Genomic DNA, 17,380 nt, shown 5'->3' with positions numbered 1-17,380 from the left:
CTGGATGGAGGATCAGTCACCAGGCAGGTGGAAAAGTTCAGTACCGTGTCTCACCAGTTGTTCCTCACTGAAGGCAGCCCAGGGAAGGACAGGGAAACAATGGGAGATTAATGATTATCCTGCAGCCAGGGGACGGGCAGAGCTACACAGCAAAGAGGGGGCTGGGAGGGCAGGGGCTCAGCCAGCAGAGCTGCGCTAGCCTGGGCCAGTGCTGACAGGGATCTTGGTTCTCACCCCTTGAAATAACAAACGCTGTGGGAAAGAGGGGCTTTATAGATTTTCTCCCACTTCAGCTGCTAAAGCAAGGGGTCCGGAGAGAAATTCATCCCCTCCTAAAACCAATGGCTTAATTCCCACTAAGGTCAAGGTTTCATCCTGACAATTAAAACTGGTTGGGTCACTATTAAATCTAGCATCCATGAAAAGTTTTATCTCAAAAAAAGACCTAATGAAAGCGCATGGCTATATATAAATTTTAAAGTGCCCCTTGAAGAAATGCTTTCTCAGACCTGTTTTTTTGGAGGTATCCAGTAACCCTGACCCAACAAGCCAAAGGGTATAGCTTACCTAATGGAACAATGCCGGAAGGTAACAGCGGTTTCCCAGCACAAAGGTTTTTTATTCAAACGCAATGACGAGTGGCCCCACTTCCCGGGGTCAGCTAGCGTGAGAGGGCTCCCACCACCTTCTGAAATCCAGCTGCCTCAGGCTGCATAACCCAAAAAGGAGGTATTAAAAATTATAAGGTAATTTCAATGGATGGTCCTAAAACTTTCATTTTGCTCAGCAACTGCCCAGCTGAGTGGCCACAGAGACCCCGGCCTCCCACCCACTTTGGCTGCACTGTGGTCCTCCCTGACCAGCCAGTGCCAGTAGTCAGCTCTGCTTTCTCCATCAGCACTACCAAAGGAAGGGAGAAAAGACTGATGAAAGACAGCACGTTCTGCTGGGAAATCAGAACTTTTCTTGGTAAGGCAGAAGTCAAGTCATTGCCACCGACCGCACATCCTCCACGCAGGGCCATGGAGAAGCTGGTGGGGGGAAGGAAGAACACTGTCTTCCAGCCCACGCTATAATGCTAAACAACAGGAGCCATCATTCAGTTCTCAACTGTTGTATATTGACACAACAAAATAAAACAGCTTCTCAGGTTACTCCCCCCACATCTGAACTCACAGCATATTCTTCCCCCTTGGCAAAGCTGTTGCGTTCATTTGATGATAGCACGATTTGCTTCTGTTTTGCACCTGGAGTGCTCTCATTCAGCCCCATGGCTACACGCAGCTGCTCCTCTACAAGCTGTCGGGGTGGGGGCAGCAGAAGGTGCCCCCAACGCACACTTCATGGCCAAAGCAAGCTGCACTATGCCGGCCACTACATCCCGTTAGCCGAGGAGTGAGCTCAGGAATAAAGCCATCGCTCTTGCCCTTCCCTCCCCCACTTCCCGGGCAGAGGACAGAAGCCGAAAACATATCCTATTTCATGCCTCTGGCACGTGAAAGTAGCATTATTTTATAATAATCTTATTAAAGATCAGATGATGATGGCTGATGATGAGGAGCCCTGTCAGTGGGCTCATTGTCAGCGCCGGCAGCACTGCCCTGGCGAGCCGAAGGCAGCCCTCCTCGGGCAGCACCATGCTGCCTGGCCGGCGGGTCACGGACTCCCTCGGGGCGGGGGGGGGGTCCAGAGGGACAGAGCATGGGGTCACAGCAAGGCCACACACTCAGCAACTAACAGCGACCCCAGCCTGGACTGGAAAATGCAAAGGGCACCAGTTGTGGAGTTTTTCAAAATGCCAGAGCTGCTTTCCTCTGTGTGAGAGAAAGCAGATCCCCTCTCCCCTTCTTTCATTCAAAGAGTAAAACCCTTATGGGTTTGAATATTTTTTTTTCTTCCAGTTGCCTAGTTTTAAAAATCAAATCCCCTGTTCACAGGTAGCTTTAACGTAGATGGCTATTTTTCACATCAATGAAGACACTGAACAAAATGGCCCCCTCCCTGATGGACACATTATTGGCATCAGGCTTAAGGTTTTAAGCTTTTAAAAGCCATTTTGAAGGTTTTATAAAGGCCCTTAAGCTTTTTTTGAGCTTTATAAAGCCACCTGGGAGGGAGCTTTACACAACCCGCAATACACAGACAGTGGGTTGCCAACAGGCAGCCCTACCCTCCCAGCAGTGGCCTTTAGACCCGCACTCGGAGATTTCGCTACCTACGAAGCAAGTGTAGGAGAGAGAGATCCACTCCTGTGGTCTCACCGACAGCACAGACCACCCAGCATCCTCCGTGGTGATCACCACCGTGATCTCAAAGGCTGCACAGAGCCCTTGTGAATAATAACTGGGAACGGTCAACTGGTCATCAACTTCAGCGTGCCAACACACAGAGCTCGAGGGGGTCCGACCATGCAACCCCTCCAGCCAGGCAGCCATCACTCAGCAGCACGGGGAAACTTCACACAGCAGCAGGTGGCTGTGGGACCAGTATCTCAGCTATAATCATCCCATGCTTAACTCCACCGTGCAGAAGGGTTTGTGTGGCTGTTGTTAACATGGGGTATTAATTTTTGAGCTCTCTTTCACCGAAACTCCCTCCTATTGCAGCAGCTAAGCAGAGTGGCACCTCAGGTGTGCTGAAATGGGACTAGGGGTGCGGTTAACCCAACCTCAAGTGTCACACAGAAAAAAGTGATATGATCTCTGATGTACCTGCTCCGCCGTGCTCTTGTGAGTCGTGTATTTTGTCCTGAGTTAAATACCATGCTATGGTTCGATTGCCATTGCGCTGGTCACTGCTGGGATGGAACAGAGTTGCAACAGCAATTAGCTTTCATTTGGAATTAAAAAACCAAACATGTTGCCTATATAAACAGAAAATACATGTGTATATACATAAATACACAGAGTGAATGTGTAAGTGTATGACCAAGGCAAAAATTTTCTGAGAGCCACACCTGGTGGTGGTGTGTCAAGGGTAATACTTTGGTCATCAGAGAACCTAACAGTGAGGCTGTCTGTGGCACAAAATATACCAAGCAGTAGGTATCACCTCTATCATCATCAGGAAAAGCTGAGCAGCAGCCCTTTGCACTGTGGATGAGCGTGCAAGGGGAGAGGTGGGGAAGTACCTAATTTTAGAGTAAATGGAGTCTTGCCTTGAGAACTGCATGGGAACAGGAGCCCAGGGAAAGGAAGCCCCCGTCTCTGCTGGTCCTGCAGCTGTGCCTCGTGTGCCAGGGCAGCCCCATCCAGGCAGGTGTCCATGTGAGGCACAGAAACCATGCTAAGGGAAGGAAGGCTTTGGAGGGTCTTATCGCTCTTGAGGCAGTCACAGCACTGAAATATGAATGCATGACAAAGAAGACGTGAAACAAATCCAAATCTGTGTCAGGAGATGATTTTACAGGGCTCTCATTGTGTCTGAACTTATCAAGCAAAGCCTTCATTTCCAATCCAATCCAAAAATTACTGAAGCCAAGAACAGCCCGTTCACTGCTTCAGAGGACTTCGGAGCAGGCCCTTTCTGAACCATGGAGGGAATGCATTTTGGAAAGGAAAAGAAATACATTACGTTAATTGTGCAAAACATTTTCAGCATCCCTTAGAAATGAGCACATTCACCTGCAAGCTGACAAAGAACATTTAGGTAGCAGTTAAAATTCAAAAGATATTCCATTACAAGTTGAATCATTCCTACAACAGCAAAGCAATTTTGTCTTTTCATTTCCCCTCAAAAATGTTGTGATGCACAGAACAATTTTGTACTAATTATTTTTGCAAAATTAACTGCCAGGTCAACTGTCAGCAGGAATCACAGGTGAGAAATTCAGAATGGAAAGGTGAAGCTGGAAAAAAAGTGGAGGGCCTCTCCCCAGTAAAGAGTTGACTTTTAGTTTTGATGCAACAGAGTGCTCAGATGAAAATACAAGTTAAAGACAACTAGCACAAAAGGACTTGGACACTGAAACGAGGCAGAGATGAAGATTATCCTATAGGTTAATTTCAAGTAACTCTGAGCAGTCAGAGCATTTTTACAGCATCTCTTCTGCCCTGACTCATGCCTACTGAGGCCAAGAGTGACGGCTGCTGGGGTCACCACCCAGCCTGGCTGGCAGCTGCGTGTGACACAGCTTGGGCCACCCCTGGGGTGCCAGCTGAAGGCCAGGGCTGTGCATACCAGCGGCAGCGGGAGGCGGCTGTTGCGGACCGGCCGGCACAGCCCTAACTCCGCCAGCCCCGGCAGCATGTTGACACAAAAACAGGGAAGCAAGGTGGGTAAACATGCCTGCTTCAGCTGGTCTGCCCTCATCTGCAGGTCGGTGTCCCCTCTCTCTGGGGAAAACCTCTGGCTGCCTGTGTCCTGCTGATCATGGAAGTATTCGCAGCTGGAAGGGAGCAGGGTGTTTTTGGTGGTGAGGGGTGGCCAGCGAGGAGGACAAGCGGGTTCACCCCACAGAAATGCCGGGCAGGGCTAAGCCTACGCGGGGTTTTCTCTCAAGGTTTTTTTTTTTATATATGAAGAGAGACCAAATAAACCTCAGGTTTTCATAGCAGCACCCTGTTGTACGCAGTTCATGTGGGAAGGCTAAACCCTCCCTGCAAGTTTCAGCAGTATGGAGGGAAAAAGAAAAAAAGAGAAAATACTGTCCATCCTGCTAGGATTGATGCCCCACATCCAAAACAGGCCCCAGTCAGCTTAGCTCTCACACGAGCACCCAAAGCCAGGCGTGACGTCTGCTGAAGAGCACCAGCAACCTGCTCCCTGCTGAGCCCACCTCTCCCAGTGCTTCCTGCCTGACCTAATGCCTGCAGTTTTCTTGAACAAGGACATGGTAGCGGGTCAAAGACAGGAGCAAGCAGAGCCACAGCCTGAGGAACAGCAGGGATGTGCAGTGCTCATCAGACCAGGATGCACTTCAACAGTGTGGCTTTTCCAGCCAGGATTGTGAAAAAAAATCTTGCCCTCCAGCTGATACCATTTTGCCAGCAACCCTCCTGGTCTGGCAGACAGAGCTGTGCTGGTGGAAGGTGCAGCTCCTCGCTTTGCCCATGTGATGGAAGGGGTGGTGTAACCACAAGAGAAGAAGAAGGTTTTTTTTTCAGCATCCCATTGCACATGGATGATGGAGGTAGTGACACAGCTGTGCTCATGGGGAAAGAACGCCGGCAGCTTCTTCCTGTGCAGAGGCCCCAAGCCTGGACTGATCCCAGCCCATAACTGCACAGGTCCTCAAGGAAAGGCTGTTCCTACTGTCTAATAGCTGCTGGTAGCCTACACAAAGCAACTGGTTCCATCCCATTTCTTGGTGGAAACGTGCCCATTAACTCAGCAGCTACTGTACCAGTGTGACCAAAGATTGCTTTTTCTTAGGCTTCCACAGAGAAGCCCTTTGAAAAAAACATCACCACTGGGCAGTTTTGGGGGAGGTCAAGCCAACAAACATGCAAAATCAAAGCCAAACAGGGAGACAAATTCTCTACCCTGATCCTCTACCCCTTTCCAGCTCTATTAGACCAGCTTTGCAGGATCAAAAGGAGATTTGGAAGACAGAAGCTGCCTGGGACCCCGCTGGCTTTGGAGGCTTTTCCTCCCTCCAGCTGCAGTGGATCCTGGGGAAAAACCTTCAGGCTTGACCTTCAGGGGCCCTTCTGCCTGCCTCAGTGCTGGCATCCACCTCCTGCTGGAGCTGTTTTGGTCAGAGCCCTTCTCTTCCTCCACCCGGTTGTGGCAGGAAAGTTCAAGGTGTCCTGGCAGCAGGGAGCTCCTTCGCTCCACCCTCTGCCCCGCACACCAGCTCTCTGAGCTTCAGTGAGGATCTGCTGAACCGGAGCTGCCAGCGACAGGGTCTGTGCAGCCGGAGCGGACCCCCGGCATGCAGCGCTTCCCCCGCGAGCCCTGGGCAGCCTTCGCTGCGCTCCTCTTCACCACCGTGCTCTGGTATCCTTGCACAGCAGGTATTTCTCTTCTTTTCTGCTCCAGTTTCTACACCCTGCCTTTACCCCCAATGCCTCTCAATACCTAAATATATCGGCTGCTGACAGCAATTTGGGGTTTTTTTTGGTTTTTTGTTTGTTTTTTGGTTTTTGGTTTTTTTTTAAATAAGGTGACTACCTTCTCTCATCTAAAAAAGTGTAAAGATTAATGTTAATGAGAATTACTGGATGTGACTGATCACATCATCTTTCTGAAGAGATGTGCTCTTGCCAGCTGTTTACAGATCCACTGTAAATGCGACTGAGCTGCAGGTTGCTCCGCTGAATGGCAGGGAGATAGGGGACCACCGTTACTGGGCCTTCCCGTGCTTGCTGAAGCGAGAGGCCGTTTGAAATGCCACTCAAGAGGCTCCCTGCAGTCCAGTTTAGCTCTTATTAGGTGCTTTTTGCAGGAAACCTGGCTTCGGTGCCCCCTTAATTGTAGAAGGTGCCTAAAAACAAAACGTAAATGAGATCTGGGAGCTGCTCCTTTCCCACCAGGCTACTGCCTGCATTTGTAGATCAGCACCAGGTGAGACCTGCCAGATGTTTGAAGATGGGTTAGCTTTGACAGCCTGTTGTTTGGGCTGCAAAGTCTATCAACACGAACCAACACTCAGCATTCTGCAGCGCTTCCTTCCGCAGGTCATACACAGCTTTTAACGATTCTTCCCAGCGCTCCCATGAGGTACTTATTAACCGAGAAAAATGATGGGCTTGGCCGAGGTCATTCAGCAAGTCCTAGTGGACTCAGAAAGAGGGATGGGGAGTAGTCAGACCCTTCTCTGGAGCAGGCTGCCTGGGGACCCCCTCGCAGTGTGGCAGCAGCCTAAGGAAAGCTCTGGTCTTGCTGATGGCGGGTCTGCTCAAAATGAAAAGCTGGGCAACAGCGGGTGACCCCAAGAGGGACATCTCCTGAGAGATAATCTCAATTTACTTGCTGTTACTTGGAAAATACCAAACCCAAAGGAAAGGTTTGGTCAAAGGTCTTGTTCTGGTTTGTTTTTCTGAACTGAAACTAAACCTGGGCCATTATTTTGAAGTCTTCAGTCAAATCAAGCTGAACTTATTTTTTCTGTCTATCACCCTCCAAATTATCAGCTGAGTGATGGTCTGACTGGAAATTATTCTCTCGCCTTCTGCTTGGTCTTTGGAGAAGCAGCACATTGGAGCCCCTCCACCTGCATGCAGCAGGGGCCCTTACTCCTGTAGCCTCTCCAGTTGCTTTTCATGTGTCTCTGCAGGGAATACTTCACCCGGCTGAACTTCAACTGTACTGCTCATAGTGGCACAGGAGGAGATACTTGACTCCCTTCCTTCTGCAGCAGGGGACAGGCCACTGTTAATGCCCAGGGACCACAGCAGCTTGTGCTTTCCCCACGCAGTTGTCCTGCAGCTGTCCTTGCATCCGATCCCGCAGTGCTGCAAGGTGCATGCTGAAGCTGAGGGGCAAGGCGGGTATTAGGAGGTCTGAGGGGGTTTTGCCTTGTGACACCACATACACATTTGGAGGGCTGGAGACCAGTCACAGAGCTGTGCCAGCATGCATGTGTGGTCTTATCCTGGGTAGGAAGCAGAATAAAGAAGCAAAACCTTCAGTGAAGCCCCTGTCCCACTCCTCCCCCCCCCCCCCCTTACATTTTTCTGTATATTGTATTTTCCAACCTGAGCTGGCTATCGTGCTGGCCTGAACTGGAGCCCAGCCAGAACGGTTTCAGACACAGCTGTGCCTGAACTACAGCAAAGCCAAAGCTTCCCATTGAGGCTGTTGTGGATCTGCTGAGGCTTTGCATGGATGGGCTCAGCCCTCAGCTCTTCCAGACTCCTTTGCACTCTGGAGTTACTGGGATTTTTCTACAGGCAAAAGGAGGTAATGTACAGCTCGCTGATTATGGATGTCCCCATGCCACTGAATGCTCGCTCTCATTTCAGTCCTTGCTCATTCTTCTCTTGTAGCCTGGGAAAGGACAATGGTTGATTTGAACTCTGTGTAAATGGCTCACCAGGGTCATACTCAGGCAGAGGCACAGTGATTCAGCTGCTCCTGATGGCTGCTGCTAGAGCAGGTCTGTCTAGAGCCTGTGTTGACAGTGGCAGGATGAGAAAGCACAACCTGATGCAGCAATGTTTAAGGGCAGAAACTTTTTTTCTCCAAGTTGTTTCCATCCTACAGATCTCTGCAGGGCAATGGCTTTCAGATTTCCATGCTTGATGCCCAGTATTGCTTTTCTAATCCAATTTGCCTTTTCCCCTTGTGCTTTCCTTCTGGCAGCTGAAGACATCTCCAATGTTTCAACAAGCTCCATGCTCACAACTGAGTACGAAGCACCATGCTTTAGTAAGTCTTCTTAAATCATTACTACCATGACAAAGCCCCGTGATGAGGCTACACAGGTGACTAGAAGGCTGTCGGGGAAAAGTATTTTAGCTGTTGTTATGGCTACCATTGCGGATGAAACTCCAGGATGCATTTCTAAGGTTCCTCCATTGGCATGTCCAGAATAATATCTTAGTTACATTCGGCTTTGAACAGACTAATTCATAGCTAATTTATGCATCCTAAAGCTCCCTGCCCGACTGCCTGCCTCTAGGCACAATGTGGATTCCCTAGAGGGCCTTCTTACCCCCACCCTACCAGCTCTTCGCCGAACAGCCAGTCCCAGGCAAACTGAGATCCTGCCCGTCCTCCCAGAGTCATCCTCTGTCCCACACGTCAGATACCCCCCCAGTCTTGCATTTCCGAAAATATAGTACATATACCAATAGTTGTATGCTGCTTCAAAGCATGCACTTACCTTTTCCCTGGAAATGTGCAAGAGGTTGGCTGCCCCGTGCCAAGCTCAGGAGGCATTCGCTTTTCACAGCTGACAAGCCTCATGTGCATCAACACACAATGCATGTAGCTGCAAGGTGGTTCCGGCTGACTCGGCTCTCCTGGGTACTGGGGTCTCACCCTCAGCTTCTATTCCAGGCCAAGGGAGCAAGATACCATGGTCCTCCAGCCTCCCTTTGATATTTCCACATTACTGCCCAGGATGCAGAGCTGGGTATCTCCACTGTACCCTTGTAATGGAAAAAGTACAGCAGGTGCCTTTAAATAACAGCATAAATCAATCAACTGATGATATATTTCTTAACTGACTCTAGGAAATTGGACTGATTTAAACAAAAGGACGATGTAAAAAGTGCAGGAAAAAATACATGGAATTGTTACATTTTTTTTCATTTTTAAATGCGTAAACCAGGGATCCCCCACTGGTGGTGTCTTTTGCAGTTGTTACATGCAAGTCACAGTTAACATCCCAGCAGAAAGCAGCCACTGCTTCTTATTGCAAGCAGAGGTATTGCGTATCTGAACTACTGGAGATCCTGCTGAAGGTGTCTCTGCTAGAGATCCTCTTACTCTCTCACATGAAAGTTTCTCTATCCTGGGTTTATTTTTAATTTTACCTACCTATTTCTATCATATACCATTCCTAAAACCAACTGAGGAGATGCTAAGTAGGTGTTTTAAAAGATTTCCGTAATGGTGGGCACAGTGGTAAGAGAGGCAGCTCAGGCGTTTGGCCAGACAGGGATGACAGAGTCTTGAAGACACACAGATGAAGCTGAACATTGTTGTCCCCCGGGTTAACAGCCAGGCTTAGGGGAAAGATGCCAAGGCAGAGTGACAGGCCACAGGACAGACAGTGGAGTCACTGTCTCATCTGCCTTCTAGCAAAGGAAACTTGTTACATACTTAGCCTCCCATGAACTCACTTTGTTTCTTCTCCACCAGACGTGAACTTCTGCACACAAGTGGCCATGTGCTGCCCGACAGGCATGGATGATTATGGATGGATCGCGGCGGCCGTCGGCTGGAGCCTCTGGTTTCTGACTCTCATCCTGCTCTGTGTGGACAAGGTCATGAAACTCCGGCCTGACGAACCCAAATATTTGGTGGCCTGAAGCAGAGGCAAGCCAGCAAGCAGCAGCACCCAGGAGCAGTGAGGTGCAGACAGAGTGACAAAGCATTTCGATCACTTCCTAAGAAACAAAATAGAAAGCAAAAGTATCTTCAGCCAAAAAAGGCTGGATCTAAGCAGGGCACCTGCTGGGGCTTTATCCTCCCTGGCAGGTCAGAGCTGCCAGGCAAGGTGTGGAGCAGGCAAGTCCCCATGTACGTCCCACAGTGCACAGAACACCTCTCCCCCGAGCCCTTTCGTGCTTGCTGTGAGCGAGCCAGCAGTGATCAGATGCTGAAGGACCAGTTACCAGTCTATAGCATATTGCCTTAAGACAACCCGTACATAACCTTTGATTTTGAAACAGAAAGTGGGCAAATAAAGTTATTTTCTGGAGCATCGATGTTACCAGATCCATTACTAAGCTACAGGCTGGTTACACCAGTAAGCTGATGTAACTCACTTGATTACCCCGAGTCCTGCACACTCACCTGCGGGATTTTGAAGTCTATTAACTGATACCAGTGAAAACTCTGTTATGGAAACTTAAGGATTGTTCGGGCTGGTTTAAAATTAAAACTAGTTTTTCCAGTGCAGTTTGTGTGTGAACTGTTTCATAGGAATTAAACATTGGTTGTATTTATCCAGCTTGCAACTGCCTGAGTAACTAAGCCAAGCTGAACTGCGGCAAGCCCATGCACAAAACTGTTCCTATTTATGCAAGATCATAATAAATATTCTTATTTATGGAAAGATTCTCACTAACTGGTTTATACTGACAAAGCTTATACTGGTAAGCAGTTACTCAACTCAAATTTTTAGAAGCATGATTCTAACAAGAAATATTAATGCAGGAGGGTTTGCCTCAGTGCAGTCAAACTGTCTGGTTTGGGGCAGTTGCACCAGTTTGATTCCTATCCATTATTAAAACAATAAATCAGCATTAAACCCATCTAGACATATCCAGGATTAGCAAACCTCTTAGAGACCAACTGGAACGAAACAAAATTACTTTTAACCAAAGAAAGCTCTATTGAAGATTTTTGTCTAAAATCTAAATATCATTAAAACCTCCCTTCACCTTATCAAGGCGTAACTTTTCCAGTTAGAAAAGATACAAATTAGTTTAAGATTCTTCAGATTGATTCTGGCATCCTGGACACTTCGGTCAGGACAACTCTGCCATTTCAGAGCGATGGGCAGTCGTCCCATATCAAATATCCACCACCAACAGGAATGGGTACATCAGACACCGAGGAAGAGGCATCCTTCTCTGTTAGTATCACTTAACACAAAATGTCTTCTGAAGTGAAATGCTGAGCAGAGATGCCAGCATCAGGAAAGAAAGTTTTGAAAGGGAAGGGGTTAATTCTTTTGTGCCTTTTTAAACTGTTTTGTTTGGTTTGTTTTCCTTTTTACATGCACCATACTACTAGTAGTAGATGATCACAAAGAATTGCTCAATTAATAAAAAAATTTCAACATTTCAACATACAACAATCCAAACTAATTTTAGTAAGACAAATCTCCATGTTGGACCAGACAACTACTTCTTCCCACAAAAAAACCCAACTCATATTTGTACAAACTTACAGAAACAAAGGACTCTACATCTTACTGTTGGTGTTGACTGAAGAATTGCGTTGACAGTTAATAACTACTACAGTCACCAATGTACAACAAATCTTCTACCTACAAATATTAGTTTTAATAGTGGAAAATGTGCATTGGCCTGAAAGCAATAAGATAAGATACTGTGAAAAAATCTTCTTAGTGTCTACCTTCTGCAGAGCTCTTCCTACAGTTCTCCGGTCTTACGGAGATCATTCTCCTGGATGGGAACACAGAAATCCCTGGTGGATATGCCACTGGTTTACACCATTGAGGGGATGTGTTTCATAGCTTTTGCATTTCCTTGGTTAGGGCTATGAGCATATGGATGCAGCCAGTCACAGAAGTAAATCTATTCCAGTCTGAAGAGTTAGGTGCATGATGCAAGTTCTAGATGTCCTATCGCCCAGCACAACACGCACAAACTAGCTTCAAAACAGCTGGGCAATTCTGGGGGTCTTCCTAAAGCCTGCCTTTAAAAGCACAGCTTGTTTGTTTTACACACTCTCCAAAACAGATTGCTTGTGTGCAGCTACCTTCAAGGAATGCAGTAGACAAATCTCAAGTTTTCTTTCTCACAGCTTCTGTTGAGAATTCCCAGCTCAGCCAAACTGTGGAAAAAAAGAACTCCCCCCCAGTTTTTAACATAATGTAATGCTCCCAAGGATTTTGTATACCTATGTTCAAGGGTGATACCCAAGTGTCACCAATATCAGGTACACAAATGGGTATCTTATAAGTCATTACTGCTGTGACACGTATGCTTTTTCTAGACCAGCGACTCTGATCTAAATACAAGATCTGTTGCTTTACTGCATCACCTACTTTGACATCTGACACTGCCAGGTTTGATTTATAGCTTCTTTTCAAGTCATTTGACTTCCTATGAAATGGACTGGGGCATTTAGAAAAATGTAGTCCTGTACTGAATTCCATGAACATATTACTGCTTCCAGTGTGTTCAGGATCCCTAAACAAAGTGGTGCCACCCCAAAAGCTCAAAGGCTACCCAATGTAAACATCCTGTCTGTTCCTATACAACACAGTACAAAAAATTAAAATATTAAACAGACTCTCCGAGGCACATGCTATGTGTTGTACTGATCCTAGGCATGGCAGACAATCACAAGTACAATGCAAAGCAATGAAAGCACCATGCAAAAGGAAGAGAAAAGCCCTGATGGCGTTGTCTGTGTTTCAGGGGCTTGTTAATAGTTACAGAAGTGCATAATAAAAAAGTTGCATTCAAAAGACTTGCAAAATTGATTTAAAGACAAAAATTAGTATGAAGAAATGGATTATACGTACCTGATTTACAATACATATAATCTAAAGATTATCTGTGGTCCACTGTTGCATTTCCCAGAATGTTTTTAGCTAGGAAATACACAGTAACACAGCCTGTGGTTATAACACCTATTTTAAGAGTTATCAAACCACATTACAAGGCTGTGGTCTGGTTTTGAAGCACAAATTAAAGGTGAGGTTCCGGTACAATGCCTTATAAATGTGGTCCACAAGCAAAGTCACGGAGTGGGGTACTCATGTATTGTCTACTATTTCATATTCCTAATAATATCACTGACATTATAATATCTCTAATAGCAGATCCCCAACTAGTATAATCGTGCCCAAGTCCTGTTGACTTCAAGGGAGCTACACATACATCCAGCACATGCCATGTTTCTTTGTCTGGGGTTTTTTCATTGTAATTCAGGAAGCCTGTCATTTTTGTTCCCACAGGAAACCTTGGAAGCAAAACATAACTCCTGATTTATCAAGGTGCATAATTATTTCACCTGTGTTAAACCTTGATGCCCCTTCAGCTACATACAATGAATGTCACGCTGTAGCACTAAGCTGGTTTAGGCTCTCATACATGCCAAAACATGTAAAAAATAGAATGATAGCTTATGTCACCTATTAAGCTGAAAACTACTCTCTCAGAACAATAGAAATGTTAACAGTCCAGTCATTTATAGTACATTATCCATCCAACCTAATTCTAAGTCCTTGGACCAAAAAGCTCCATCTCATTCCAGGGAAGAAAAGAAATCTATTCCAGCTCATATGATTGAGTACAAAGCAAAGCAAAAAAAAAAAAAAAAAAAAAAGTCAAAACCTGGATGGCTGTGGCATGAAGGTATATAGTGCCTGGAAACGAAAGAGAGATGCAGATGGCACCTGGGAAAGCTGCTGGTCTACAAGCATCTCTGACAGAGCAGTAGGGATACGGAACTGATCAGCACTCCTAATGCCAAAAAAGAAAAACATTAGCAGCAGCACAGCATTCCAGGACAACTCCTTTAATTTGCCTGAAGATAATATCGCTCACATCTGCCTAGTGTTTGTTTTTTTTTTTAATTCCTAACTCAAGACTAAATGGATTGGTACTTGATGCATGACTCTTCATCTTTTTAGACACCAATGCTCTGGTAATGATTCACATTACTCACTTCCTTTATCCTTGGGGTTTTAGTGAATGAGCTACATATTAAGCAATTGCACTTTACAATGATTACACTTTGCAAAATCACTAGAGGGATGAGAACTGGCAAGCATCAGAGCTTCCTACTTGCATGAAACACACAGAGAAAAGACAGAGGTTAAATTCATAAGAAAAGGTGCTCTGTACTGGGACTCCGTAGGAATTTTGATAAAGCCATTACAAACCCCAGGATTTCAAAAAATTACTGTAATTAATTGCAGCCAAGGAATGAAATACAAGCATTCTTGGGAAGCAATCACCCTCTCTCATCCATATGCTTCAGATCCTGCTAATTTTGTGATATCAGCGTCTATGGTAGAATTCAAACCTGGCTGTAGGTTTCTGTTCCAGAATCAAATATGCATTTTTTTTAAAGAGCTTATTTCCAAGTCTTTTTTGTAATAGCCTCCTGGAAATAAACACAGGATAAACAATGCAGTATTGTCTCCCAAGTCTGCAAACAGCTTGGATAAACCATGACTCTATGAGACATGAAGACTTTTCCTGTCCAATCTGACAATGTGAAATCTAGAGGCACATTCAGTTAACCATTTTGCTTGCCTATCAGAAATAATGATTTATGGGCTCCTATGTCAGTTTTATGCTGACATATAACTCCCCTAGAACTGACTTCTCCCTCTAGAAAGAAAGCCTCTCTGCAGTCACAGGGGAAAAGCGTCCAGTCTCAGTGACCAGCAAACAAAGCTCTGTTCCAAACCCCACACCCTGCTTGTCATAGCACCCTTCGCTCTAAGAGCTAAAGAACTAAGCTAACTGCAAAAATCTACCTTTTCTCCCCCTGCCACTACATGTGGTAAAGTCACGTCTTCCATGTTCAAACCTCCAGACACACGTTTTGGGGACAGCATGAACTAAACGCCATTTACGTTGCATCAGCCCCAAATCCCTCCATTTCTGTGTCTCTCCAAAGGTCCCCACCACAATTTGTTTTGCCGCTTGAGGGAACCAAAAGAGCCTGGGGCAATTTATAACCTAATTTGGATGAAGATGCCACAGGGTGTACAGACCTTTCTCATGTTGTTGCAACAGCAAGGTGGGAGCAAAGGTCCCTCTAGTCCAGTTCTGCCTCCCAGGGGCAGGTGTTTGGGAAAGAAGATAAAAACCACACTGCCCTCCGCAATCCTCCCTTCCCCATCCCCTGCCCAGTTCACAGGTGAAACACAGCACCCTTTTGATACAGAACTGAGCTCTCTTGCAGCAGCTATTCCCCCTGGCATTTTGAAATTAATCCCTGGAGGACTGCAGATAGTTTCATGCAATAATACCCTCCTATGACTTTTTCTTTTCAACTTTTCCCTTGTAATTACAACTGTTCCAGTTTCCTCCCACCCTTCTCTCTCCTATTAATCTCATTTTCCATAAATTTCACATCTTCACTACTGAGTTTGTGCACCAACTTAAACAGTGTGTCAGCCTTCAACTATGCCATATGAGTGGCTTTACTTCTCAAGGCAAGCATATAGAAGACATTTCCCTAATCCCCAAGTCCTAGCTAAACTTTCTGCTGCCTCTGTGTTCTTTGGTGGCTGTACCTTCCATTTACCCATTTCTGCTTTACCTTTATTAGTTGCTATTTACTCAATACACTGTGCTTCTTCCCTTCATTCCCTGCCCACAGGTGTGCCCAACATTGATTGCAACAACGCAGAAGACCTGCCTTGTCCTTTCCTTCTCTTTCCTTTCCAGTGGAGAACTGGAAACCAAATCGACCTCCAGTTGATTGCATTTCTGTAAGCTCTGCCTCTTTTCTGATGGCTTCTCTTCACCAAGTTCTTTTTATTAATGCCCTGTCAGTGGCTTTCCCAGTCTCTTTGATTTATCTAATAAAGAATAAACAATATAGAGCTGCAGCTGGCGAGTCACTGGGAGAACCCAAACCACCTTTCTTAGCTTGTAGTTTCCAGATCACATGATTAAATATGAAGCCAAATTAGATTTTCAGTGTTACCTTCTGGAACAAAAGTTACAGTACTTCTTCAGGTCCTCTACAGCTCTGTCTGCTTCGTCTAAATGGGGGAAGAGAAGGGAGACACCTGCAAAGCGATCTCTGCTAGACTGTTTCTCCTTCATGGCATTTCTACATACTGTGTATTTAAACCAGATCAGTCCAACAAAATTCAGTTCTAATGTGGCAACTCTCTGGCCTCAAATATATGAGGGAATCACCATGCTTTAGCTGAGCTACACTAACATCTCCTACAGGCACGTGATAACGTTAGGTAAGGGACACTAGTTTATCCTTAAATAAAGAAGAATAAATAATTCTCGTTGGCACTAGCGCTGAGTGCTGCTTCAGTGCAAAGCTGTGGGAAACACTGCTCTCTGCTCCCAGGCAGAAGTAAGATTGTAGGCAGTATTGCATCGGTGATGCTGGCTGCTGGAAGTGACAACTTCTCTTGACTTCTTTGCAGTTCTACTCTGCAAAAGCAAAAATGGAGTTTCCAGCGCCCTATCAGATTTTCTTCCACGTGGCAGCAAAGTATAGGAAGATGCAGCAATAACATAAATACGTGACCACTCATCTACAAATTCCCTAAACAGGAGATTCCTCATTTCTCATCTTGAATTTCTGAAGTGTTCTTGTTTAAAGCTGCCATCATCAAGCCTGAAGACAGAAGCTATCATAAGGATCAACGATTATAAGGATCAATTTCTCATCCATGGAAATGCTTGACAGGAATTACTCCACACAAAATGCAAGGCACCTTACCTGAAACCATTTTATCCACAAATAGCGTGGACCAACAAATCTGGTTATCAGTTCATGAGATGGTGGATGCCCAGATCGCCTGTATTGTGCCAAATTTCAACAACTTCATATTTAACAACTCTGCTGAAGTACTACTAATAGTGGCTAATCTACAATTCTTTCTCCTGCTTCCTTAAGTCCAAAAATAAAATATCAGGAAGCTTTTATCATTGCAGTAGTTTTTAAATTCCTACTTCTTTAGTCAAGTTTCTTTCAGATCAGCATTTCAGGACCAAAAGAGCGCAGCACATTGCCAAACACAACACTGCATTAATTTTCCTTGAATATAAGCATTTCTTCCTGAAACACGAGACAATATCCAGCTCCCACTTTTAAATCATGCACAGCACCAAAACATTCAAACAGCCTGGATGAGAAAAACAACTTCCGAGAAGCCTTGGGGTGGAAATCTTAGAGAAGTTTTCATGGAAACATGACAGAGCTCTTAAGAAGTGTGTACGTTAGAATATAATTGGAAATGCAAAACAATAATTTTCATCTTTCAGTCTCTTTTCTACTCCCTTAATTCACATTTCCTTCGCCTGCTTTGCATGTGGCAATAAGAGGATTACTGTAAGTGAACCTGAAAACC

At 45.6% G+C, this 17,380-nt stretch overlaps 1 protein-coding gene across 1 annotated transcript; it reads left to right on the top strand.

The window, feature by feature from the left end:
* The first annotated feature begins 5,508 nt into the window (after nucleotides 1-5,508).
* On the top strand, nucleotides 5,509-10,562 carry TMEM213 (transmembrane protein 213). Its single transcript, XM_037389873.1, has 3 exons — nucleotides 5,509-5,957; nucleotides 8,248-8,313; nucleotides 9,754-10,562. Exons 1-3 carry the CDS (start codon nucleotides 5,876-5,878, stop codon nucleotides 9,921-9,923), a joined length of 318 nt encoding a protein of 105 aa, XP_037245770.1. The 5' UTR covers nucleotides 5,509-5,875; the 3' UTR covers nucleotides 9,924-10,562.
* The last annotated feature ends 6,818 nt before the right edge of the window (nucleotides 10,563-17,380 follow it).

Source organism: Falco rusticolus, chromosome 5, assembly GCF_015220075.1.
Source record: "Falco rusticolus isolate bFalRus1 chromosome 5, bFalRus1.pri, whole genome shotgun sequence".
Classification (NCBI taxonomy): domain Eukaryota; kingdom Metazoa; phylum Chordata; class Aves; order Falconiformes; family Falconidae; genus Falco; species Falco rusticolus.
The sequence above is the reverse complement of the archived record's forward strand: the minus strand, read 5'-3'. Positions and strand labels throughout refer to the sequence as shown.